Here is a 26386-nt window from a genome sequence, read left to right on the forward strand (position 1 = left end):
TCTTTGAAAGACTGCAAATATGATGAAGGTGATTCTCAGGCATTTTTTGTGGCTGTGTTCTAGGTCAAGTGTTTATTGGATAAAAAGGGAAGTAACTGTGTAACACATTTAAAAATCTGTGTACTTAAAAAGCAAATCCATGTAATATGGAACAGTTAAACACCTGACTTTTAAAATGGTATTTTAGCTATCACCAAAAAATCAGTTCTAGAAATCATTACTTATAATATTTCAATCACACTGCTCCTAAAACTATATCTGATTGATAACCATATCTGAAAAACAGATTAAAACTATGCCTGGACCATTTCTCTGGCAGAGTCGAAAGACTAATAATTTTAATAACTCTTGTAATTCTCTTAAATTGAAAAGAGAGGCCAGAGCAAAGATAGACTCCAAGTGGCAACAAATCCACTGTGAACAGAGCTGCCCTACAGTGAAATTTCCAGACGTACTGCTTTCTCTATATGCAGTGGCGATCTTATTTGAAAACAAGTATTTACAAAAATATCTGGAGCATGGAAACAAACTTGATAAACTAGATCAGGGGTTCCCAAACTTATGTAGCCTGCCACCCGCCCCACTTTTCAGGGGGAAAAATCACTCAGTGCTCCCTGGGAAATGAGCTTTTTAGAGAGAACAAAGAGGGAGCCCCCTCCTATCTCACTTGATGCTACCACCACCCCATGGGAAATTGTTCCATCACGTCGTTCACTTGGGGAATACTGACCTAGACTCTCGTTCTGTTTCCAAAGTATTTCATTGTTAGTAGTTTCAGCTACACATTTAAATACCTAATGTAATATGTTATGTCCAACTTACACTATACAGTGTTCCCATCTAGATATACAAATATCAGCATGTGGCATTATGTAGGAAATTACTTAATATTTTCTAGAATAATAGGTTGAATAAAGCCTGGAGCATTTCAGCTCTAAAACATTTTCTTTTTGATTTCTAAGGTGATTCTTTTTCAGGAAGTCACTGACAGAAACTGAATTTAAAGTCAAATGCTGATTTTCATAAATTTTAACAAAGACGCTTACTATAACAGATTTAAGTAAATACTGTTCTAGATAAGTATATTCATCAAGTAGCATTTGACACCAATGAACACTGAACTTTCTGTAGAACCACAGGAGTTTCTTCTACTGGAGCAGCTGTAGCACAAAAGTGACTCATGACAGAAGCTACACGTAAAATCGTGGTACCACAGTACATGACAAATAAGGAAAAGTCACTGACTGCAGTGACGGGATTATCCCAGAACAGTGAACTGCCACAGGTACAGTAAATCTTTTCCTATAGTAATGAAAGACAACAAAATAATTCTTTTAACAATCAGTAGTACAAAGCAAATGTATTATTCACATTTTGAAGAAAATTTTCATGGTGTGCTGTGCATGTATGAAAGCATACAAAATTGAAAATGTGAACTCAAATGGATTCATATTAAGTTTAGTTATAACAAAAAATTTAGGAAATAATATTTTCCTTGAGGAAAGGATATTTTCCATAACTGGTTAAAAAAGCACCTATGAAAACTGTGGTCAGCTGCCACCTGTGGAGGTTTTGGGTTCTTTCATCAACTGCAGCGCAACAAAAGACATTTCACAGCGTCACTTTAGGGAAAACGTTGTCTAGTCTAGCATCACATGAGAAGAAACTTAAAACTCTTTTAACTGTTCATAATACACAAACTGTTCACGGTAGCAGCAGTTGCTCCTGTACATGCCCTTAAAAAAATACAAAACAGAAGCAATAAAGTAGAGGGAAATTTCTGACAAGAATAAGAATAGCAGCATTAAGTAGGAAAGCAAATACTCTGAGAAAGCTTAACGATAAACAGTACTGTGCAACTTTCAATCATACCCAGTAAAGTGCACAACTCAGTAATAACAGTTTCCCTGTGTTGAAAACACAAAACCTATTTATTGGTACTTCAGATATTAAAGAAAAGATATCCACTGTCGTAGCCCTGATATTCCAGCATTTCTTAATTTCAATCTTCCAGCATTCCTTTAACCATTCAGATGTGTTTTGTGGAAATATTTATTAACATAATTTTAATACAATTTTTTTCTACAGAAGACTGAAGTCTCTATAACATTTTCAGTTATAGCAATAACACATTAATAAATTATAAATTAACAAAATTTTTGTTTTTACTTAAAAATTATTTATCAAACACTAACTTCCAGATTACCTGGAAAATTAATATGCAAATTGTTATAAATCTGGTATCCCAATTAAATTCTGATTTTAAAGTATATAAAAGTCCCTCAAATTATTTCAAGTTCCACTCAAAAATGTTTTATTTCACCTTTTTCATAAGTTATTAAGTTTACAACCTGCTTAACATTTTACCCAACTGTGGGAAAACTGCCTGGAAATGCAAAGCACAATAAAATGATATGAAAAGAACAAATAAAAATACCCGTTAAACAAAATTACTGTAGCTGGCAGCACTTAAAATTGGTAATCTGTATTTTTTTTAAAAAGTTGCATAGCTGCAAGATGTTTCACTGCTAATTAACTGTTGAGCAGTTGAAGAGGAAACAATATCTCTAATAAATTGCAATTCCATAGACAATTCTAGATTTAATTAATTAAAATGTAATTATGTAACTTGATTTATTCTTTGGACTGCATTCTGATCATATTAAGCCTTTAATTGTAAAATATGTATTAACATTTTTGCTTTCCTATGTAGAAGTCTATTTTCCACTCTTGAGGAAAACAGAAGAACTTGAGATCATGGTCTACATTCAGAGAATGTTTTACTGCTTGATTACATTTCTTGGTTTCACATTTAAGACTTTATATAAGAAGTAAATTATGTGGTCTTCAATTTAAGAATAGATGAATGCAGAAATATCATGTTGGGGAAAATAAAGAAACCCCAAACAAAAACAAAACAAGTCAAAATAAAACTACTTGCGCAACTCTATAAAGAACTTAATAAAAAGTGAATCAACTTTTAAATTAGTTAACTTTGGCGTCTGAATACAACATATTTATCAGCATTACCTATGCAGATGACTATTAAGGGATGTGCAGCATTTTCAAAATCCCTGTTTGTCCTTTATATGTATGTTTGGTACAGTGAATTCTGTGGTTACTGTCCTCTCTTCACCAGGAATTTTTCCCGTATGTGATTGTCCATTTCTGCATTTCTGAGTTTCACAGAACTCAGATAACTGGCGGAGTACGCCTACATTTCTGTTTTCATTTGTCCAGAGACAGATCCTCATATCCACTCAGTTTTCAAGCATCTTGAAAGAAAATCTGTGTAAAAGCAGATACATTCAGATTAAGAAGGGATTCATAAATATTAATACATACTAAAACGCGTTTCCCCAAGAACATTATTTAGTTCCACTAAACTTTCATAATAATCACTATTTAAAATTTCCATAAAATTAGTGTTGTGTCAAAGAACAGAACAAGAAGAAAGAAGGACCAATTAAATCTTTAAAAGCCATGTAAAAGTAGCCAACACATAGTTATCCTCTCTGCACAAGACAATGGAGTACAGAAAATACACATATAAAGTTATTACTCTTTTCTCCTCAAAATGAAAACCTCAAATTAAAAATGGTAAACTATAATCAAGACTTTAGATATTAATGTATCTTCAGTTTGTACCAACTATTAAATCCCTTAGAATATCAGAAATTCTGCACTCTGCTGCCACATGTTGACTTATAAAAAAAAGTCTTGTTTCATGGGGCCGAGGAGAGCACAGTGGGTGCGGTGCTTGCCCGGCACACCACAACCCGGGCTGGACCCCTGGCACCCCAGAGGTTCCCTCAAGAAAAGCTAGGAGTGATCCCTAAGCACAGAGCAAGGAGTAAGCCCTAAGTACTGTGGGATGCACCTTCTAAATCACACACACGCTTTATTTAAGCACTGAATTCTCTTAAAACTCATATATTTGTAATTAAGAGGTCAAAAGGGATAGGAGAAAACTTATCATGGACCAAGTAAGGGAAGTCAGATAAAGCAAAAATGTGGAAGTGAAAATTATCCAGGTCTGTAAGTTCTTACAACTGAGACTTCAAAATCTATACAGACATTCTCCAATGGTCCAACTTCTAAGGGGCAGCTGCCCTCTAACTGGGGTTAATAATGATACATATGTCAAAGAAACGGAAATATTTGAGAGAGATCTATGCAGACTGACTATGAGACATACACATCTACGTTCAAACACCCTCAATCACTATATGTGATTGCAATGTTCTTAGTCACAATTCAAATGTGTTAAATATAATTTGAGTAACCTCACAGGCTCAAAAGATTAGTCTTTTATAGTTTTGAAAGAGAAGTCTTTCCTTACCCCAAAATTCACTGACTTTCACATTTCACATATGCAAGCCTACTCATGATAAGAGATCTCAATTTCCAGCTCCTATTGCAGCTGCTACCACTGTTCAGTTAAATCTCCTTTTAAAATATCCTAACCTAATAGTCTCACAAGAGCAACAGAATTCCTTAAATCTATTACCTTTAGCACTGACAATTTCATATTTGAAACCAAGTATTATTGAGATAAAGGACTAGACCTCAGGATATTATTGTTCAGTCTTAGCCACTCAGAAGAAAACTGTTTTCTTATCACCATATCCTGAATTTAGAAGCTCCTTCTGAAACAATTCCAGGATCAGCTAAAATGTCTGTCCCTGAAATAAAAACCCAATGCTCGATGTAATTTCTGCAAGTCTTCTTATAAAATAGATTTTCAAAGTTTTTTTCAAGGTAGCAATTACATTACCCATTTTTTTTCCAAGCTACATAATGCTAGTTAAATCACTTAGTGGGACATAAGTAAAGCAATGCTTAAATGAGGTTACTACTCAATTCTCTAACCAGTTTTAGGTGATGCAGAATCATGAATAAGCTAAACAAGCAGAACAAAATAAAACCTGTACGTTTTTAAAATTAAGTTTTGTCCTACAATATAAATAGTACTACATTATGTGCTAATGATAGATTATATTGAATGAATGAGTCTATGATGTAACTTTTTAAAGAAAATGCACCCATCTAATAATAGCAAAATAGCCAACAACAAAGTTGTTTGAGCCAAAATACCCATTCAATCAAGGAACTACCCCTGTGACCTCTTTGTAATTTAATTTTCTCATCTGAGTAACAGAAATAGTGGAGTACTGACTCCACTGGTTCTTACAGCAACTGTAAGCTATTAAAAGATATTTAATTCTTAGGACAATGCCTGAGATACAATAATGCATTATATACCTCAACTTATTGTTATTATTAGAATTATGATACTGCATTACTAAGAAACATATCTAAAGGTAATAGATGAGAGCATGGAATTTGACTCTGAGCTGAGGCAATTTGCTTCCCTAAGAAATAAAAATTAGTTACTCTGACTTATAGGTTTCTCACTGGAAAATGGAGTCACAATGCATCAGTCACGGGTGTCATTTTAAAATATAAGCAAAAAATTACATCAGCTGTTGTTAAGTACTATGAACACAGACGTTAGTAAATGATTATCTCTGGAATCAAGAAAGTCTATTTTTTATGAACTTTTTAATGACAAGAACTCATACACACAGACACACACACATTAAAGAGTAAATGAACGAATAAAAATAGGTTCCCAAGGACACATAATTCAGGCAATGTTTTCAGAAGTAATTAAAACAGAAGAAAGAAGAATTACCTATAAAACTGGATGCTGATGCTTAATCTGAAGGGTGCTCAGGGCAAGATCGATTTACTTCAAACCATTCATCTATGCAGCTAAGAAAGAACAGAAAACACTGCTGAAAGACATGGTTTAATTATATCATATCACTGTCATCCTGTTGCTCATCAATTTGTTTGAGTGGGCACCAGTAACGTCTCTCATTGAGAGACTTGCTGTTACTGTTTTTGGCATATCCAATATGCAGGCTTGATACTCTCGGTAGCTTGCCAGGCTCTCTGAGAGGGGCGGAGGAATCGAACTCCGGTAGGCCACGTGAAAGGCGAACGCCCAACCACTTGATAATATATTTCCCCAGAAAAAGTCAATACTTTGGGTCATATTTATCATATAAATATAAAGATATATGCTCATTGTTTTTTATTTTGGGAGTTAAGTAACGATCTTTGAAAAATTAAACTCTTTTCCGGTGCTGGAGATGGAGCTGAGACGGAACTCAGCACAGTCCCACCCTGGCCCCCAGCGAGTAAAGGTTTAAGGTAACAACCAGAAGCAAAAGGGAACCTAAACAACTACCAACCCATTTGGTCAACATTTAAAATTAAGTAACAGATAAGAACAGACCTTTTTAAAGTGTTTTAAAAGTATTCATTTTAAAGTATTTTTAAAAGTATTCATTTATATATAATTATCAATCTGTGATTGGAGTGAGAGCACAGCAGGTAGGGCATTTGCCTTGCACAAGGCCGACCTGAGTTCAATTCTTCGTCCCTCTCGGAGAGCCCGGCAAGCTATTGAGAGTATCCCACCTGCACGGCAAAGCCTGGCAAGCTACCCACGGTGTATTCAATATGCCAAAAACAGGAACAAGTCTCACTATGGAGATGTTACTGGTGCCCGCTCGAGCAAATCGATGAACAACAGGATGACAGTGCTACTTGTTCTTTGATTTTTAAGTACATAAGTTTCTAATAATATCAGGTTCTTGCATTCCTGACAAATCAAATTTGGTCATGGGGTATTAATATAGTGCTGGTATTTCTGTAGGCTTTTAAAATTTAGGGTCACAATGCCTGATTTTTTATATAGTAATATCCTTCTTAATTTTCTCTCTCACAATATACTCACTTCACTTTGGTATCAAGTTTACACTATTTTCATAAAATAAGAAACACCTTTCATCTTCTTTTTCTGGGTTAGTATTAACTTACTCAATTTAGATTTCCTATTTCCAAAGTACTGCATTAAAGAAATTGCTCATTTTGCTCAATACTTCCAACTGAGCAATACAACAATTTTCTCATTTTTTTAAATTAAGTTTCTGCTCTTTCAATTTTTCTGTTTTTTTTTTTTTTTTTGCTTTATGGGTCACACCTGGCTCTGCACAGGGGTTACTCCTGGCTCTGCAGTCAGGAATTACCCCTGGCGGTGCTCAGGGGACCATATGGGATACTGGGAATCCAACCCAGGTCAGCTGCATGCAAGGCAAATGCCCTACCCACTGAGCTATTGCTCCAGCCCCTATTTTTCTATATTGTTTACCTTTCCTTCTGCAGGTAGTCTGCCAGACACTTAAACTTCTTTTCTTTCTACTTTGACCCAAATCCTTCATCCGTCAGTCTGAAAAAATGTCTACCTGACCCTGCTGAATGTTACAATGAAACAATGTTTTATTATTCAGCTGTGAATATTTTCTAATTTTCCTTATATCTGAGTATTTTCTAATTTCCATTATGATATATCCCATGGTCCTCGAGTTATTTCACTTTGGGTGTCTAACAGTGTTCTGACGGTAGGAATTCTCTGTTAAGGCTGGCTGAATGGTGCTGAACCTAAACCAATTCCTGAAATACTTCGTGTGTGTTTGAAAAGAAAATCTAATTTAGTTTTAGTTGGTGGGTGTAGGATTACATAGCTTCAGGTAGTTTAGGTTTATTGGGTTACTCCAGTCACAGTGCTTCCATTCCTCTGTGTTTATTTGTAGCTTCTTTCTTAGTGTTCTGTTGACTAGTAAATAATGTCTTTCTCTTCTCCTTGAGTCCTTTGCATAGCTTATTCAGAGCAAGTCCTTTTTGTATGGACAAAGAAAGACATTTATTAATATGCCTTTGCAATTGGGATTTAATTGGCTTTGAATATTATTAATTCCCGGGCATCTGCTTTCTTGACTGTAGCCTTGGTTGCCCTCAGTTCCTAGCCCTCTAAAAGGCAGGGTCCCAACGGGGGACGAGACGGACCCAGGGCAAGCGGTAAGTTTATGTGCTACCCTGGCATCGAGATGGGCCTGGCCAAAGTGCCTCATTCTTCACTATAAGTTAAGAGACTGATCATGGACAAGTGCTGCCATGATCTTAAAGTAATGACGAGACTAGGACCCTGCTAGGGATAGGAAAGACTAATCTGGCCCGGGCACTGTAGTCTGAGATTGAGATGACCCCAGGAGAGCAATTCTAAAAGTTTAATGCATCTCTTGCTATGCCCATACAAAACGATTAATATTATGAATGCTTATATGTTTGTTGGACAAGGAGAGGAGAAACACAACCATGGGATTTCATCATTGATGGGTCCTGCTGAAAGAGTATCTGTCCTAGAGAATAGGTGTTCTGCTATTGTTATTGAACCTTTTAAGCTTGAATTGTTACATTGTAGATTCCAGGCTCTGGCCCAGCCTAGTCTTTGAGATGTAGATTTCAGGTGCTGCCTAGTTTGTAATTGACAATGTAGATTTCATGTGGCAGCCCAGCCCAGTCTTTGGTATGTAAATCCCAGTGCTTTTCAGCCCAAGGAAGGCTTCAGTTTTGGTTTTGTATCTTCTTTCGGGAAGACCTAGATTACTGACAAGAGAATAATGTTGCCTCAATGTTCTTCCTGTAATATCTTTTGGTGCCTTTGGTGACTTCAATGCATTGCGCCATGAGCAAAAAGGGGTTGAGAGAGAGAGAGAGACATGAGGAAGGAGAGACTAGAGAAAGGAGCGGAGTAGACCCAGAGAGAGGCTGGAGCTGGGAATGCTGGGAGATGGAAGTTTAAAGATTGAATAAACAGTAACAAATCAGCAACCAGCTGGTTCTTCCTTCCTCTTTCCTTGACCACCAGCTGGCCGGATCCAGTCCACACTGCGGTTCCAGGGCTCTGGTGAGACAGAGCTGCCTGGAGAGCCCGCGAGTGTACTCGCCCCTTCGCACTCGCCCCTTCAGCGAGCCTTAGTTTTTTACAGGTGGGTATGGACACACTCACTAAATGAAATATGTTAATTGTATTGCACAAGTTTCCTAGACTTTTGATTCACTGCATGTCTATTTGTCTCAATAAAAAGTATGTGGAATTTTCCATTATCACACTTTTTAAGAATTTCATACATATTTTCCTGAAAGGCTGTGTTCTTAGATACATACAAATTAATTTTATATACTTTTTATATACTTTTATCTTATGCTAGTAATGTTTTTTGTCTGATGTAATTTAGCTTTTACAGTTCAACTTTTGGAGGGGGAGCAGGTTCGGCCAACACCCAGCAGTGCTCAGGGGTTACGCCTAGCTCTGCCCTCACGATTCACTCCTGATGGTGCCCAGGGGACTATGTGAGATGCTGAGGATCAAATTCAGGCAAATGCCCTCCCTGCTCTACTATTATTCCGGTCCCCAACTTTGCCAGTTTTCTACTAGTCAGTATCTGCATGGACATAGTTTACTATCATTTTGTTTCTTTATTTTTCAGTGTTTCTGGGTTTCAGTGTGTTGTCTATCAATAGCATACCCCAACTTCCTAGTCTGTTTTCAACTGGTGAGTTTGTTCTATTTAGATTCTAATTACTGACAATGGATTTATTTCGCCTCATTACTATCTACATTTTCTCTATGCTTTTCTGTAATTTCATTTCAGCCTTAAAATACAATTCAACCTTATTTCTTTAATTAGTGTTAAATCATTCTATACTTTTTTGTAATGAAGATTTTTCTTTCTTTTCTGTTAATGTTACGTTTCTCCGCTGTTGCTTTGGAGTCACACACACCTACATGGCTGAAGTCACAGCTCTGCCCTTTAATAACCATGTGGCCTTGGGAGGATTGTGCATGATCCTTCAGTTTATTTCCTCAAATGTGAAATGAAATGTTGTACGGTTTATACGTGAGATAACCTATTTAAAAAATTACGGCAGTACCTAGATCATAGTAAATATGTATCAGGTGTTTTATATTTTATTTATTTTTTTGTTACGGATAAAATAGAGGGTCAAATTCAAATTCTAGAGACTAAAAGACTAAAATACCACTGTCTTTTGAGACTTGGAAGGAGGTAGTTTTAGTAAAGAAATACTTCTAGCCTTAACCAATCTGAAAGTCTGAGAATAAGCTTCTCCTCTAATATCAACTTGGTTAACACAGAAATACTCACCCTTTATGATATATGCATAGGCAAGGCAGCCGTGCTATAGTATCTCCTTGCTGCAACTCTTCTAGACATATTGCACATTCCCCAGCATCTTTACTCAGGACATCCTCTGGGGAAAGAGAAAATTAATTCAGGGCAATAAAACTGAAAGGAGAATTTATGTAAATGCTAATTAGAGGAGTGATTGGCATACTGTTAAAATTCTTAAGACTAGCACCCATAACTGAAACATATTCATGAAACAGTGAATGATGTTTACATTTGGTCAGTGTCTCATTTCCGTTTACACTCTGGAGGCATTAGAGTCCTCCAAACAGAAAAGACAGTGCTATAACGCAATCTGTGTAATTTCTTTGCAATGGTATATAATTCATTTTATTTCTCCTATGAATCAGTATCAACTTGATGCACAAGACCGAACAAACTTTAGAAATGTAATGTGACAGTAAAGATACAAAAATACTACTGTAGGGGCTGGAGCGATAGCACAGCGGGTAGGGCATTTGCCTTGCATGCGGCCGACCTGGGTTCGATTCCCAGCATCCCATATGGTCCTCTGAGCACCGCCAGGGGTGATTCCTGAGTGCAGATCCAGGAGTAACCCCTGTGCATTGCCAGGTGTGACCCAAAAAGCAAAAAAAAAAAAAAATACTACTGTAATTTTTAAAAAAAAATTTTATTAGTGAATCACTGTGAGGTACAGTTAACAAAATATGTAAGTTAATGAAACAGCCCTAAATATGGAAATTCTAAAAAGAAGCCTGCTTAACTCAACGAAATGCAAAAGCAGATCAAAGCTTTTGGGTAGACTGTGAGAGGGACTGTTGGAACCCTGAGGATTTCAGACACTGGCAGGATGACTCTTCCAACTGTCCCTCAGGACGGAGCCCTGCCCAGACAGGACAGTGCCTCCCCAGAGGGCTGCAGAGCACCTGTAGCTCCTACAGAAAAGCCTTTACAGAGCAAAATTTCCATCTTAGAAAAAAAACTCTCCTTAAACATACACACACTCTGGCAGAGGGATGCTGGGCACAGTGGCAAAGAGAGAGTTCTGTAGTCTGATTGTCAGGGTTCAACTTCTGGTTCTGCCATTTATCAAGGATGAGACCTCAGCTGTCTGAGAAATTTAGTGGACATTTAATTTTCTTAATTGTAAAATGGATCATTATAGAACTGTTAAAACCATGGCATATTACAAAGAGGAAAAAAAGAAAAAAAACCTCTTGATTTAATTTTGAGGTGCACCCGGCTGCTCCAGTCCCAGCTCGACGCGAGGACTGTATGCCGTTCTGGGGACTGAGCTGGGGTCAGCCACACGAGAGGCAAGCCCGGGACCATCTCTTTGGCGCAGCTCACATTAATGTTTTATATTAACATTTTAATTTGATTTTATGTCAAATATTGATTTGGGGGCAACTGGGCCACAGGAGCGACTCCTGGCTCTGTGCACAGGTCACTTCTGGGGGCTCAGTTACCCCTCGGTGCTGCTGGGAATCAGACTGGGGTCGGCCACACGCAAAGCACCGTACGTCCTTGTATTATCTCTTTGGCCCCATTAGGTACTCATTTTTAAAGACATTTTCCTTGGAAAAGTAATTAGAAATACTTTATGACTTTTTCTTTGTGTGGGGACAGCAGGGCACACCAGACAGGGCTCAGAAGTGATCCATGGTGGTGCTTGGGGGAACATATGTTGTGCTGAGGGTTCCAATCAGGGTTAATGGGGTGCAAGGCAAGTGCCTTCAGCCCTGTACTCTCACTGGCTCTGGCCCCATTCTCTGAACTTTGAAATGAGGAGTAACCAGACCACATCGTTATTGAACATTATGGACAAACTGTCAGAGAGCATCCATTCTAAGAATGCTAAGCTCACTTACAGGCTGCAATACGCACAAAAGGACGAAAACTGCACTGACCCCTCCATGCTACAGGAGCAACTATGGCCAGGAAGCCTCTGTCCAGCACCCTCACACCTCCACAATCGTACATGTTTCTGTGACAGCTCCTTACAGAAAACTTCTTTCTGTAAGAACTAGTTTCTCCCTCGGTATTCATTTGGAGAAAAAGTACATTTAGTGAAAACCGAGTATTTGGAAGAGAGAAGGAAGATGCCAACAGATGCTCTGACTGCAAGGCTGGGTATTTCACAAGTTAATATATCACAACCAGGAGCTTAAAGCAGAACAAGAATTCTGGACAAGTAGAGCTGGCCAGATAAGAAATGCTTATTAAAACCTTTCCTTCAAGACTCTTTCCCCAGAGAGAGAGGGAGAAAGCGAGAGAGCGAGAGGTGGGGAGAACAAGCGAGCGAGAGAGCGAGAGGGGGGGAGAATGAGCGAGGGAAAGAGTGAGCTGGGGGGCAGAAAATGCCTGCTTCAGAGGCAGGTTGAGGTGAGGTGGCGGGAGTGGGGAGGGACCCTGGGGACACTGGTGGTGGGAAATGTACATGGTGGAAGGGACGGGTGCTGGAACACAATGACTGAAACCCAATCATGAACAACTTTGTAATTGTGTATTCTCACTGTGATTCAATTCCAAGGACCGAGCTGAATGAAAAGCACCTAACCAGTGACAAAGTTAACTTGTCTCACAAGGATCCCCCAACTCAAGCTGCCCTCATGCCCTGACCAATGGTCAGCCTGCGTGTAAGAGGAAAATGATTTTCCTCAGGTCTAGGGACCCTCACACCAATACATCTAACTCATCTTCAGCTAGTTTCCCTCCTAGAACAAAAAGCACCTAGAGCCTTAAAAAGAAATCCAACATCCAATCCAAAAGTCTGATGACCTCTTCTACCCTTCTCTCAAGCCCAACCTTGCCCAAACATCCCCTCGAACATCCCCTCTGGGACCTTTGTGTCACTGCTCTATTCCACCCATCTCATGACACTGTCCCTTGGATAGAGGACATAAAAAGTATCAATAAATCATTTTAGATTCTCATTTGACATATGATGGCAATGAGACCAACCAACCAGGATTTGAATGAAATATTAAAAGATTTTTGTAAATATCTGCAATTCCAATTGCATGGTATAGTCTTAACAGTTAAGGTGTTTGTTTTTTTTTTACCGAAGTTCTACCAATTCACAACCATAAATTCAAGTCCTTGAGAAACTTACAAAAATCAGTTACTTTAAGTGAAGCCTAAGATAACTACAATTATAAAAGGGTACCATTAGTTCTTATATGTTATTACCAAGAAAGAAAAAAAAAGCTTTCATTGAACTATGACACAAAAAAATTTTAAGAGTCATCTCATTTTTCAGAGCTGTTTAAGTATGTAAAGAATTGTGACTTGGAATCACCTTTTCCATGTTCTGGAATATATAAAAAACGCACCAAGGGGCTGGAGATTGAAAATAGGGGTTAAGACAAATGCCCTGCATGAAGTTAACCTACACTCAATTCCCATCATCAGACAGTCCCCTGGGCATCACCAGGTGTACCCCCTGAAAGTTATTGAGCACTGACAGGTAAGTTGGGTGGTGTCCCTGTACCACACAGCCACGGGAGCACCACGTTCCTGGGGTCCTCGCATGAAACTTCTGGCCTGGCTGGCTAAAAATCTCTGGAAGTGACCACTGAGCTCCTGAGCAATGCTTGGAATCCCACCCTCCCCAAAAGCATTTATATCTTAGTCTAAATAAACCATTAACTCTCAATTACTAAAAATTAAGAAAAACGAGATAGACTAGTTATTTTGATTGTTTACTCTTGGCTCTGTGCTCAGGGATGCGTGGGAACCAAATGGTACTAGAGCTTGAATTTTGGTCTCCTGCATGCAAAGCAGGTGGTTCAGCACATTAAGCGCTCACTGTCCTAAAATATTCAGTACTTAAAAAAATAACTGACCTATACAGGGCTTTACACCCCCAAAAGAAAGAATACACATTCTTTTCCACTGCACATGGAACATTTTCCAAAACAGACTACGTTCTGGGTCACAAAACATACCTCAATAGAATCGGGAAGATAGAAATTGTATCAACTGTCTTTTCAGACCATGATGCGCTGAAGATAGAAGTTAATCACACACAGATGCGGAGAACCAGATCAAACACCTGGAAATTAAACAACTCATTGTTGAACAATAGTGGGTCAGAAGGAAATCAAGGAAGAAATCAAAAGATACCCCGAAATAAATGAGAATGAAGACACAAGCTACTATAACCTATGGGACGCAGCTAAAGCTGCATTAAGGGGAAAATTTATAGCCCTGCAAGCATTGGTCAGGAAGGAAGAAAGGGCCTACACAGATAGCTTGACTTCACAGCTCAAGATCTTAGAAAAGGACCACAAAAGGAACCCAAACCAGATCGAAGGATAGAAATAATAAAACTTAGAGCAGAAATGAACAACATGGAAACCCAAAAAACAATCCAAAAGATCAATGAAACAAAGAGCTGGTTCTTCGAGAAAATAAATAAGATTGATAAACCACTAGCAAGACTCACAGAGAGAGAACCCTAATAAACTGAATCAGAAATGAAAAGGGGGACATCACAACAGAAACCAATGAAATTCAAAACATCATCAGAGACTACCTTGAAAGTCTGTATGCCACAAAACAAGAGAACCTAAAAGAAATGGATAAATTCCTGGGTTCCTACAATCTCCCAAAACTGAACCGAGAAGACTAGGAATACCTGAACAGACCCATTAATATCAAGGAAATTGAAACTGTAATCAAAAGTCTTCCCAAAAAGCCCAGGCCCAGATGGATTCACTAGCGAACTCTTCCAAACATTTAAGGAGGACCTGTTGCCAGTTCTCCTCAAGCTTTTCCAGGAAATTGAAGAAACAGAAACTCTCCCAAATAGTTTCTATGAAGCACTTATCTCCCTAATACCAAAAGCAAATAAAGACACTGCTAACAAGGAAAACTACAGGCCAATATCCCCCTGATGAACACGGATACGAAGATCCACAACAAAATACTAGCAAACAGAATCCAACAACTCATCAAAAAGATCATATATCATGACCAAGTCGAATTCATCCCCAGGATGCAAGGATGGTTTGTATCACTTGTAGTCCCGTTGATCTTTGATTTGCTCGAGCGGGCACCAGCAACGTCTCTATTTGTCTCTGCTGCGAGCTAGTGCAGCCCAATGATATCTGCTTGCTCCAGGAACAGAAAGAGCCTCAAATCGTTCATTTAGGGATTTGATGAAGAAATCTGACCATCTAGTTGGTGGGTGGCCACGAGGTCTTCTGATGTCCCATGGAATCCAGTCAGTAACAGCTCTAGTCCAGCTGTCGTCTCTGAATCGCATTACATGACCGGCCCATCTGATTTTTGATGCCTTGGCAAACGAGACAGCATCCCTGATTTTTGACCGTTGATGGAGGTCAGAACTCCGGATTCCTTCTCTCATTTGAGTGAGACATGATATTCCCAAAAAGCTCTTTTGATTCCTCTTTGGGATACCCTAATAGCATTCTTATCCTGTTTGCGTAGGGCCCAGGTTTCTGAGGCATATGTTAGTGCAGGAAGAATGGTGGAATCAAAAAGATGTGCCCGGAGTCGGAGGTTCTTTGTTCTCTTAACCACTTCTTCGACGCTCTTGAATGCATTCCACGCTGCGCTCTTTCTCCTGACAGTTCTGGCACCAAGTCATTCCTCATGTTGATTTCTCGACCCAGGTACACATAGCTGCTGCATTCGGAGATGTTCGTTCCATTGAGAGCAAATGGAGCTTCAGGGACCAGTTCGTATTTCATGAACATCATCTTGTTGAGATTCAGCTGCAATCCGACCTTTCCACACTAGTGATCGAAGTCAGCCAGCATTTGTGCCACTTGGCTAATGTTCGTTGTTATGAGAATGATGTCATCAGCGAAGCAGAGGTGGTGCTGACCATCTATCTTCACTCCCATTCCTTCCCATTCCAGTCGTTGCATGATGTAGTCAAAGGGGATTCAGCACGATAGACTATATCCACACAGTGACCAAACTCATTGAAGTTTCAAGAGAGTTCAAGATGCCGCTCTGTCTATCGTTCATCGACTTAAAGGAGGCCTTCGATTCTGTTGAGACTGAGGCAGTCATCGAGGCTCTAGCCAAACAGGGCGTCCAAACTCAGTATATCAAAATCCTCCGCAAGCTGTATTATAGATTCACCACCAGGATCTCACCATTCTACAAGGAAGTGACCACTGATGTAAAGAGAGGGGTGTGGCAGGGTGATACCATTTCACCGAAATTCTTCAGTGCCGCCCCGAGAACATCATGCAAGGATGGTTTAACATTCAGAAATCAACATAATCCACCATATCAACAAAAGTAAAAATAAAAACCATATGATCATTTCAATAGATGCAGAGAAAGCATCTGACAAGATCCAAGGTCCATTTATGATGAAAACTCTCACCAAAATGGGTTTAGAAGGGACTTTCCTCAAGATAGTAAAAGCCATCTACCACAAACCTATGGCAAGCATTATCCTCAATGGAGAAAAACTAGGGGCCTTCCCTCTAAGATCAGGGACAAGACAAGGATGCCCACTCTCACCACTTCTGTGCAACATAGTACTGGAAGTACTTGCAATAGCAATTAGGCAAGAAAAAGAAATTAAGGGCATCCAGATAGGAAAGAAGAAATCAAGCTTTCACTATTCACAGATGACATGATTCTATACCTAGAGAATCCTAAAACCTCTACTAAGAAACTCCTAGAAACAAAAGACATGTACAGTAAAGTTGCAGGCTATAAAATCAATACCCCCAAATCCATGGCCTTCCTATATGCAAATAGTGAGACAGAGGAAAGTGACATAAAGAAAAATGCCATTCACAATTGTGTCCAAGAAAATCAAGTACCTCGGAATCAGCCTAACTAAAGAGGTTAAGGATCTCTTACAGAGAAAACTACAAAACCCTACTCCATGAAATAAAAGAAGACACGAAGAAATGGAAACATATTCCCTGGTCATGGATAGGAAGACTTAACACTGTCAAAATGGCAATACTCCCAAAAGCACTATACAGATTCAATGCGATCCCTATACGGATACCCATGAAATTCTTCAAAGAAATGGATCAAGAAATCCTGAAATTCATATGGAACAACAAACACCCATGAATAGCTAAAGCAATTCTTGGGAAAAAGACGATGGGAGGAATCACCCTCCCCAACTTCAAACTTTACTACAAAGAGGTAACAACTAAAACAGCATGGTACTAGAACAAAGGCAGAGCCACAGACCAAAGGAACAGGGTGGAATATCCCTACACACCAACCCAATTGTATGAACATCTAATCTTTGATAAGGGAGCAAGAAATGTGAAGTGGAGCAAGGAAAGTCTCTTTAACAAACGGTGCTGGCATAACTGGTCAACCACTTGCAAAAGAATGGGCTTAGACCTCCACCTAACACCATGCACAAAAGTCAGATCAAAATGGATTCAAGATCTCAACATCAGACCACAATCCATAAGGTACATTGAAGACAAGGTCGGAATAACCCTCCACGATATTGAAGATAAAGGTATCTTCAAAGATGACATGCAACTAAGTAATCAAGTAGAAACAGAGATAAACAAATGGGACTATAGTAAACTAAGAAGCTACTGCACCTCAAAAGACAGTGACCAGAATACAAAGACTATCTACAGAATGGGAAAGGATATTCACCCAATACCCATCTGATAAGCGGCTGATAGCAAGGGTATATAAGGCACTGATTGAACTCTACAAGAAGAAAACATCCAACCCCATCAGAAAATGGGGCTAAGAAATGAACAGAAACTTTCCCAAGGAAGAGATACGAATGGCCAAAAGGCACATGAAAATGTGTTCTACATCACTAATCATCAGAGAGATGCAGATCAAAACAACCATGAGATACCACCTCACACCACAGAGACTAGCACACATCCAAAAGAACAAAAGCAACTACTGTTGGAGAGGATGTGAGGAGAAAGGGACCCTTCTACACTGCTGGTGGGAATGCCGACTGGTTCAGCCCTTTTGGAAAACAATATGGACGACTCTCAAAAAATTAGAAATTGAGCTCCCATTTGACCCAGCAATACCACTGTAGGGAATATATCCCAGAGAAGCAAAAAAGTATAGTCGAAATGACATCTGCACTTATATGTTCATCACAGTACTGTTTACAATAACCAGAATCTGGAAAAAACCCGAGTGCCCTAGAACAGATGACTGGTTGAAGAAACTTTGGTACATCTATACAATGGAATACTATGCAGCTGTTAGAAAAAAGGAGGTCATGAACTTTGCATATAAGTGGATCGGCATGGAAAGTATCATGCTAAGTGAAATGAGTCAGAAAGAGAGAGACAGACATAGAAGAACTGTACTCATCTGCGGAATACAAAACAACAGAATGGGAGACTAACACCCAAGAATAGCAGAAATAAGTACCAGATTTGCTCCATGGCTTGGAAGCCGGCCTCCCATGCTGGGGGAAAAGGCAGTTCAGATAGAGAAGGGAACACCAAGTAAAATGTGGTGGGAGGACCTGCTTGGGATGGGAGAGGCGTGCTCAAAGCAGACTATAGATGGAACACGATGGCCACTCGATAACTCCATTGCTTACCAGAACACCCAAAGGTAGAAAGAGAACAAAAGGGAATGCTCTGCCACAGAGAGGGGGGGAGGGTAGGATGGAGGGGGGGGTGGGAGGGATGATGGCGTCATCAGTGGAGAACGGGCACTGGTGGAGGGATGGGTACTCAAGCTGTGTATGACTGAAACACAAGCATGAGAATATGTAAATCTGTATCTGTACCCTCACAGTGATTCATTAATAAATAAGAATTTAAAAAAGTAAAATAATTTGCCACATTTTGGTCATACAAAGCTATGCAACAGGTTTTCAATAAAAAAGAAAAAACCACCAACCCCACTAAGTATAGGCCTCAGAAGGCACACTCAGAAATGTAACATTTACAAGCTAATTCATGACTAGCAAGTTTCATTTGTTTTTTATTACAATAGGTCCCCAAATCCTTGAGTTGTGGGCTGGAGACAGTGCCGCAGGTAGGGTGCTTGCCTTTGACACAGCCAGCCAGGGCTGGATCCCTGACACCCTAAATGGTCTCCCAATCCCTGCCAGGAGTGACCACTGAGCGCAGAGCCAGAAGAAAGTACTAGCACACCAGTGTATCGGAAAAAAAACAAAACAAAAAAACACCAACCCAAAAAACCAACTTTGAATTGGGAACAAATTTTTTTTAATTTATGTTTTTTTGAGGGTACAGTTACAGATTTATACATTTTTGTGCTCATGTTTCCCTCATACGAAGTTCGAGAACCCATCCCTTCACCAGTGCCCATTCTTCACTACAAATAAGCCCAGCATCCCTCCCACCCTCCCCAATCCCATCTCTCCCCACCCCACCCTGCCACTGTGGCAGGGTATTCCCTTTTGTTCTCTCTCTCTTATTAGGTGTTGTGGTTTGCAATAAAGATGTTGAGTGGCCATCGTGTTCAGTCTCTAGTCTACATTCAGCATGCATCACCCTTCCCCCGCATGGCCTCCGACCGCATTATACTTGGTGATCCCTTCTCTGAGTTGCCCTCTCCCCAGAATGTGAGGCCAGCCTCCAAGCCATGGAGTCAGCCTCCTGGTACTTATTTCTACTATTCTCGGGTGTTATTCTCCTTCTCTGTTATTCTATATTCCACAGATGAGCGCAATCTTTCTATGTCTGTCTCTCTCTTTCTGACTCATTTCACTTAGCATGATACTTTCCATGCCAATTCACTTATATGCAAAATTCATGACCTCCTTATTTCTAACAGCTGCATAGTATTCCATTGTATAGATGTACCAAAGTTTCTTCAACCAGTCATTTGTTCTAGGGCACTCGGGATTTTTCCAGATTCTGGTTATTGTAAACAGTGCTGTGATGAACATGTAAGTGCAGATGTCATTTCGACTATACTTTTTGCTTCTCTGGGATATATTCCCTACAGTGGTATTACTGGGTCAAATGGGAGCTCAATTTCTAATTTTCTGAGAATCGTCCATATTGTTTTCCAAAAGGGCTGAACCAGTCGGCATTCCCACCAGCAGTATAGAAGGGTCCCTTTCTCCCCACATCCTCTCCAACAGCGGTTGCTTTTGTTCTTTTGGATGTGTGCTAGTCTCTGTGGTGTGAGGTGGTATCTCATGGTTGTTTTGATCTGCATCTCTCTGATGATTAGTGATGTAGAGCACTTTTTCATGTGCCTTTTGGCCATTCGTATCTCTTCCTTGGGAAAGTTTCTGTTCATTTCTTAGCCCCATTTTCTGATGGGGTTAGATGTTTTCTTCTTGTAGAGTTCAATCAGTGCCTTATATATCATTGATATCAACCCTTTATCTGATGGGTATTGCATAAATATCCTTTCTGAATTGGGAACAAATTTAATGCCTTAAAAGGTCCATGCCTTCTGTCTCGAGTATAAGAAAATTTACAGTATAGTAAAAACAAGTCCAATCTCCAAATAACTAACTGAATGTTTAAGGTTATTGGCAAGACATTTGGCTCAGTGGTGAACTCTTGCCCTGCATGTGTGAAGTCCTGGGTTCAATTCCTGGCACCACTAAATAAATAAACCAATACGGAATTTTTGCTGCGTGAGTATTTAAATGTTTCATTTCAGTTTAAATTGTAATGTCATAATAAAATTTAAAATTTATTTTTAGCTTAATCTAAAAAGCTATATTTAAGCCAGTCATTTCAGTTATAAGCACCTTAGCCCTAATAATAATAAAAAAAAATCACAAACTGTACTGTCTATTAAAATAAAAGTATATTTTCTTTTCAAACTACCCAAGAACATTAATTTCAATGCAGAAGCAGATCAGCAGACACTACATACATATCGCTTATACTAAAATGATCTCTGCTCAGAAAATTCACAGGCAACATTACCATTACAATAGATGTGTAACAGCATTCTGTTAAGCATTTCTGAATTAAGACATTTCACTCTTACTGCAAAACCTCTGTCAGTCCTAAAAGAGCAAATACTTCACAAATTTTAAAGCCGTGTTTCAAACAGAATCTCTTTGTATTTTTTATTTTGCTTTTTGGGTCACACCCGGCAATGCACAGGGTTACTAGCCAGAAATACTAGAAATAAGTCCTGAGCACTGCTGGGTGTGTCTCCCCCGTGCCCATCAAATTTTCTGATCAATTAAAAATATTCATGAAAACTCCCATAGTCAATCAGGACTCAATGTGTTAGAACTGAAACAAACTGGGGGGAAAGACAACTAATTGGCCAAATTTAGCACTAGAGAAGCAGAGGAAATAATCCTAACAGATTTAGTTATCACTATAAATTAATTTGGACTCTCCATCTTCTACAAACATTGATAGAAAATTGTCAGACTGAAAAAAAAAAACTGGGGGCTGGAGCAATAGCACAGCGGGTACGGCATTTGCCTTGCACACAGCCGACCTGGGTTCAATTCCCAGCATCCCATATGGTCCCCTGAGCACCTCCAGGAGTAATTCCTGAGTGCATGAGCCAGGAATAACCCCTGGGTGTGACCCAAAAAGAAAAAAAAAAGAAGAAGAAACTGAACTTCTGTTGATTTTTCAGATCTTCCATAACTTCGGAACAGTGAAAAGTCAATCAGTGGACATCCCGTTAATCTGTCTTATTATTATGGACTATAAAATCTTAGGGCTAGGACGACCACTTGAGAAACTCGATGATCAAAGGGATGATGATGATGATGATGATATGATGATGATAGTGTATTTATAAGCACTATTTAGAGGGAAAGGAGCTAGAAGACAGATGAATGCAATAATTTTTCACCAAAGGTGGAAACTGGAAATCATTTGGGGATGGCGAATTCTACCTCAACACAGGGGAAAAAAAGTGCAAATAATTGGGCCATGTCACTAATGATTCCAAAATACATCACTACCTCCAGAAAAACAATTGCTATGAAGCATAAGATTTAAATGTTGAAAACTTAGTATGAATTTACATTGTTAGCTATGTAACATCTCCTAAATATTGGCAGATCTTTAATATTCTTTTATTCTGAATATTATAATAAAGGTGTTCAAAATATTAGAGATAAAATTTTAGTTCTGAGAAACAAAAGGTAAAATGCTCTATATAAAATGTTAGCTTTTATTTTCATTAATATTGGAAATTACTTTCTGAATATCTCCAAAAACAAAGCCAATTATCTATTTCTTTTTCTTTCTATTTTGGTATTCTAGTTGTTGCAACTTGACACAATGTCATCAAATAACCAGATGGTTTATCAGGAATTTATTATAGGGTACTGCTAACACTAACCATTCTAGAGAACTATAATAATTGCCATGCTGGCAAAACTCTGTACAAACACTGCTTATCCAAATTTCATCACATTATGACTCTATTCCATTTATAAAAAATATTCTTATAACCATCCACTTTGTTAAATTATTTAAATCCCTTATAAGTCTGATACAGCAACTATTGTTCCCTTTATTGTGTGGATGAAAAAACTGAAGTCTAAAAAGGGAAACTGTCAGATATTACTAAGCTAGTAAATAAATTCAGGCAACAAGATTCAAATTTAGGCTAAGTCCTTGGGGCTTTCATACTTTGTAGTTTTACTACAAGAAATATTTCACTTCAAAAAAACATAGACTGAAGCAAATTGTCCTAGGCAAAATTAAGTCTGAAATACTCAACATGGGAATGTTATATACTCAGAGGAAATATTCCCAAGACTAGGCGTGTACCTCGGTTTCTGGACTGAGAAAACCAATATAAGACCTGGCGGCGTAAGTGAGCCCCCACTTCGCTGTGCCGCTGTGTGGACAGCCGGGTCCACAGCAGCTGTTCTGTCCCGGCCCAGCACTGCCGAGCAGACATCTCTGTCTGAAATGGCAGTCCCTGGTTGTGTCCTGGAAATGGCTGGCTCTTGAAATGTGAACAGTGCAACTAAGAAACTAATTTTAGATTTTGGTTGATTTTAGCAAAATATGGGAAACCTTGAATAGTATCACCTTATATAATAGTTGTAAGGAACATACACTTGTAACTAAAAACTTCTACTGATTTCTCAATTACAGCTTCAAGTCCTTAAACTTGTATTGCTCAAAGAAATAACTGAAAATCAAGCAGCCAAATATGCAAAATTAAAATACTTAGCAAGTACAAGCACATCCATATAGTTATTGCAGATCAAGACAACACAAAAAAAATTTAAAAAGCAAACAGCCAAAACCTTTTTTGAAAAACAAAAGTAGAAACAATTTTGTTAGAGGCAGCCAAGAAAACTCCATGCGAAACTTTTGTCATAACTTTATTTTCAGATCAAGCATCCAAACAGGTGAGTGATCTTTTAAGCAAAATACAATTCCAAGCATTATTATGGATCAGGCATTTTACCTGAGACTTATTTTTTGTTCTTGAACCCTCAATGATAGCAGTAGAAAACAAAAGCAGCTGAAATGTGAAATAATCCCTAGAAAAATCAAGAATTAAAAAAAAAAATTCACAACATTAGTAAGCAGCAATTACTCAAAGAATAAAAAATTTGGGCTCACATTGTTTGTTAATACTTTCAGATATAAAGTTCATCTATAATGATTTTAAGAGTTTTCTAAACTGTAGCTCTGTAAGCTGTTATTACAGTCAGATGCCCTAAGGGGTTAGAAAAACATTTACCCACAGGGAAACGGCCATTTTCACCATGACAAATACAAATGCATTCATAAATATGGGAATTTTTTTGTTTAAAACTATGTATGACTGAAAACTTCTAGTGACTATCCATTTTCATTCTTTTGGTTAGACCCCCTGGTTCCTGCTACCTAGAGACCACCACCTTCCTAGACACTTTTTCAGTCTGAATATAACTGAGAACTGACTAAGCACATCCCCACTTCTCATCTGCATTGTTCAGAAACTAAATTCAAAACTAAGTCATTCCTCAAGAGGAGGCAAAACTTGTGACACCTCCAGTGGTTTTTAAAGACAAGAACATGGACTCATGAAGACAGTTTGGAAGCTGATATTCAGTGCCTCTGCACAAAGAGTTAAGAACAAAATGGGATCCAAACTATAGAGTCTAAATGGTAAAATACACAGAGAAACACTCATTTAATATTTCTAGATAGCACAGAGGGTAGGGCATTTGCTTTGCCAAGACAGTAACAAGTCTCACAATGGAGACATTACTGGTGCCCACTCGAGCAAATTGATGAGTGACGGGATGACAGTGATACAGTGAATGCTTTCTTGGGCCTTTCTCTCCTTACACTGCTTAGAAGAGCTAGTCCTGGATTAAGTATTTTATAAAATTAGGTACCTCACGAAGCCACAAGACACCATAAAATTCACCTAAGAAATTCTAGATTACAAATTTTATTTTCCAATATTAAAGTCACGGTAACTTTCCTACGCTCTGTCTGTGTCACAAATCAATAATAAATTAAAAAAACAATCATATGAACTTCCTAAAGCCTAAACAAGTATTTTCCAATACAAATGGTAAATAATAAAAATTAAATATATATTTTTAAATGCTGTATACAAATATAAAATTTACTTTGACTTTAAATTTCAGGATTGTTGCAGGGAAGAAAAAGAAAGGTCAAAAAAACGTAAAGCTGAATTTCAAGTTGTTTATTATTGTGTACTTAGAATTTTATTCAATTATATTGTTATAATTGAAGGGTGGGGTTTTGAGGTCATATCCCGCAAAGCTTAGGGCCTACTCCTAGTCTATGCTCTGGGGCCGCGTGCAACAGCTGTGTGCAAGAGCAGTGCCTGATCTTGTCCTAGCACAGCAGCCTTTAGCACTATAATCTTACTGGCAATCAAAAAGAATCAGCCATCTGAATAAGATACAGCAAAAAAAATTGTTATGGATGTTATTCAAAAAATTGTTATCCATCTCTTTTTTAGGAATTTTAATGGCAGAAACAAAATGGTAAGAATTGAGTAGGATAATACCTGTTAAGTATCTGGGCATGGTATGCAACATGCAGACACATAATGCATGCATACTACAGGATTATTATTAAAAATGGACTTGTCCTCTGAATTTATTTTGCCATTAAGAATAATAATGATCATTGTGCGGGGGAAACACAAGCACGAAAATGTGTAAATCTGTAACTGTACCCTCACGGTGATTCACTAATTTAAAAATAAATATATTTAAAAAAAGAATAATAATGATGACACCTGCCTTTATCCCTTAATGTTTTTACCAAAAATATAATGAGATAATGCAAATAAATGGATGGCAGTCTCATTGGGGGAAAAAGAAATGAACTTTGAATAATAAACTAACTCTTTGAGATTGGTTTTCTTCAAATAAATTGCTGCTTAAAATAGCTTTAGCTTAGTCTTTAGTATTAATTAAAAATGAAAGAGCTACTGTGATGATAATTAAGAAGCTCTAAATATTAACTGAATACAAACAAACATTCGTTTTGTTTTGTTTTGGGGCCACACCTGGTGGTACTCAGGGATCACTCCCGGCAGGCTCAGATGACCATATGGGATGCCAGGGATGGAACCTGGATTAGCCATGTACAAGGCAAGTGTCCTACCTGTTCTGGTCCTATAAAGGAACATTTTTACAACAGCATTGTGAGGTAAACTGAAACTGCCAACTTAAATGCTACTATACATGCAATAACACATATTGCTATGTCAGAACCAGAACTGCACAAAGCTATTGTCATATGTGGAAATTGTTTCTGTGGAAATGAAACTGTAATAATTGTTTTGTTCCTCTTTTCCTTCCTTGGGAGGTCTATAGCAGATTAACCAATAAATACTGTATATACGTATCACAAACTCACAAGTCTGAGGAATTGGATAAGGCCGGAGAGACAGCACAGGGGTTTAAAGCAACCGCCTCTTCAGAGCGGCAACTCAGGTTTGATCCCCAGCGTCACACATGGTCTCCTGAGCAACACCCCAATACACGGGCTGATCCCTGAGCAGCGCTGAGTGTGGCTCAAGCCATAAACGCCCTTTCCACTGCCCGCCATGCCCCTCCCCCCACACAAATAAGGGTTGAAAGCGTTGAAGAAGTCAGAAAGCATTCCCAAAGCAGCTTATCTTCTTAACTATTCTACAAGGAAAAAAAAAAGTAAAAAGCACTCAGGCATGAAAATAAAGGCTAGCTGAATTTGGTCTTCCTTTCAGGGATTAAAGGGTAGCCCTGACAAACTACCACACACATTCCTAATTAAAGGCGCAGTTGCCATGAGGAACTTGTGGCCTCTGGGAAACTTATGGCCCTTGAAGTCCTGTATAGATAGGCTGTTAGCTAGGCCAAGAAAGTTTGGGAACTGCTAACTTAA

The 26386-nt window shown here is 38.6% G+C and overlaps 1 protein-coding gene across 1 annotated transcript in view; it reads right to left on the reverse strand.

Moving 5' to 3' along the window:
• Positions 1–1896: 1896 nt before the first annotated feature.
• Positions 1897–26386, reverse strand: part of ZNRF2 (zinc and ring finger 2) — a 99541-nt gene continuing 75051 nt past the window's right edge. The window contains exons 3-5 of the mRNA XM_055136131.1: positions 10083–10188; positions 5699–5778; positions 1897–3288 (exon numbers count right to left, since the gene is read on the reverse strand). Coding sequence (XP_054992106.1) covers positions 5721–5778; positions 10083–10188 — 164 coding nt within the window. The 3' untranslated portion in view covers positions 1897–3288; positions 5699–5720. The remainder of the gene's footprint in view (positions 3289–5698; positions 5779–10082; positions 10189–26386) is intronic.

Source organism: Sorex araneus, chromosome 1 (genome assembly GCF_027595985.1).
Source record: "Sorex araneus isolate mSorAra2 chromosome 1, mSorAra2.pri, whole genome shotgun sequence".
In the NCBI taxonomy this organism is placed as follows: Eukaryota; Metazoa; Chordata; class Mammalia; order Eulipotyphla; family Soricidae; genus Sorex; species Sorex araneus.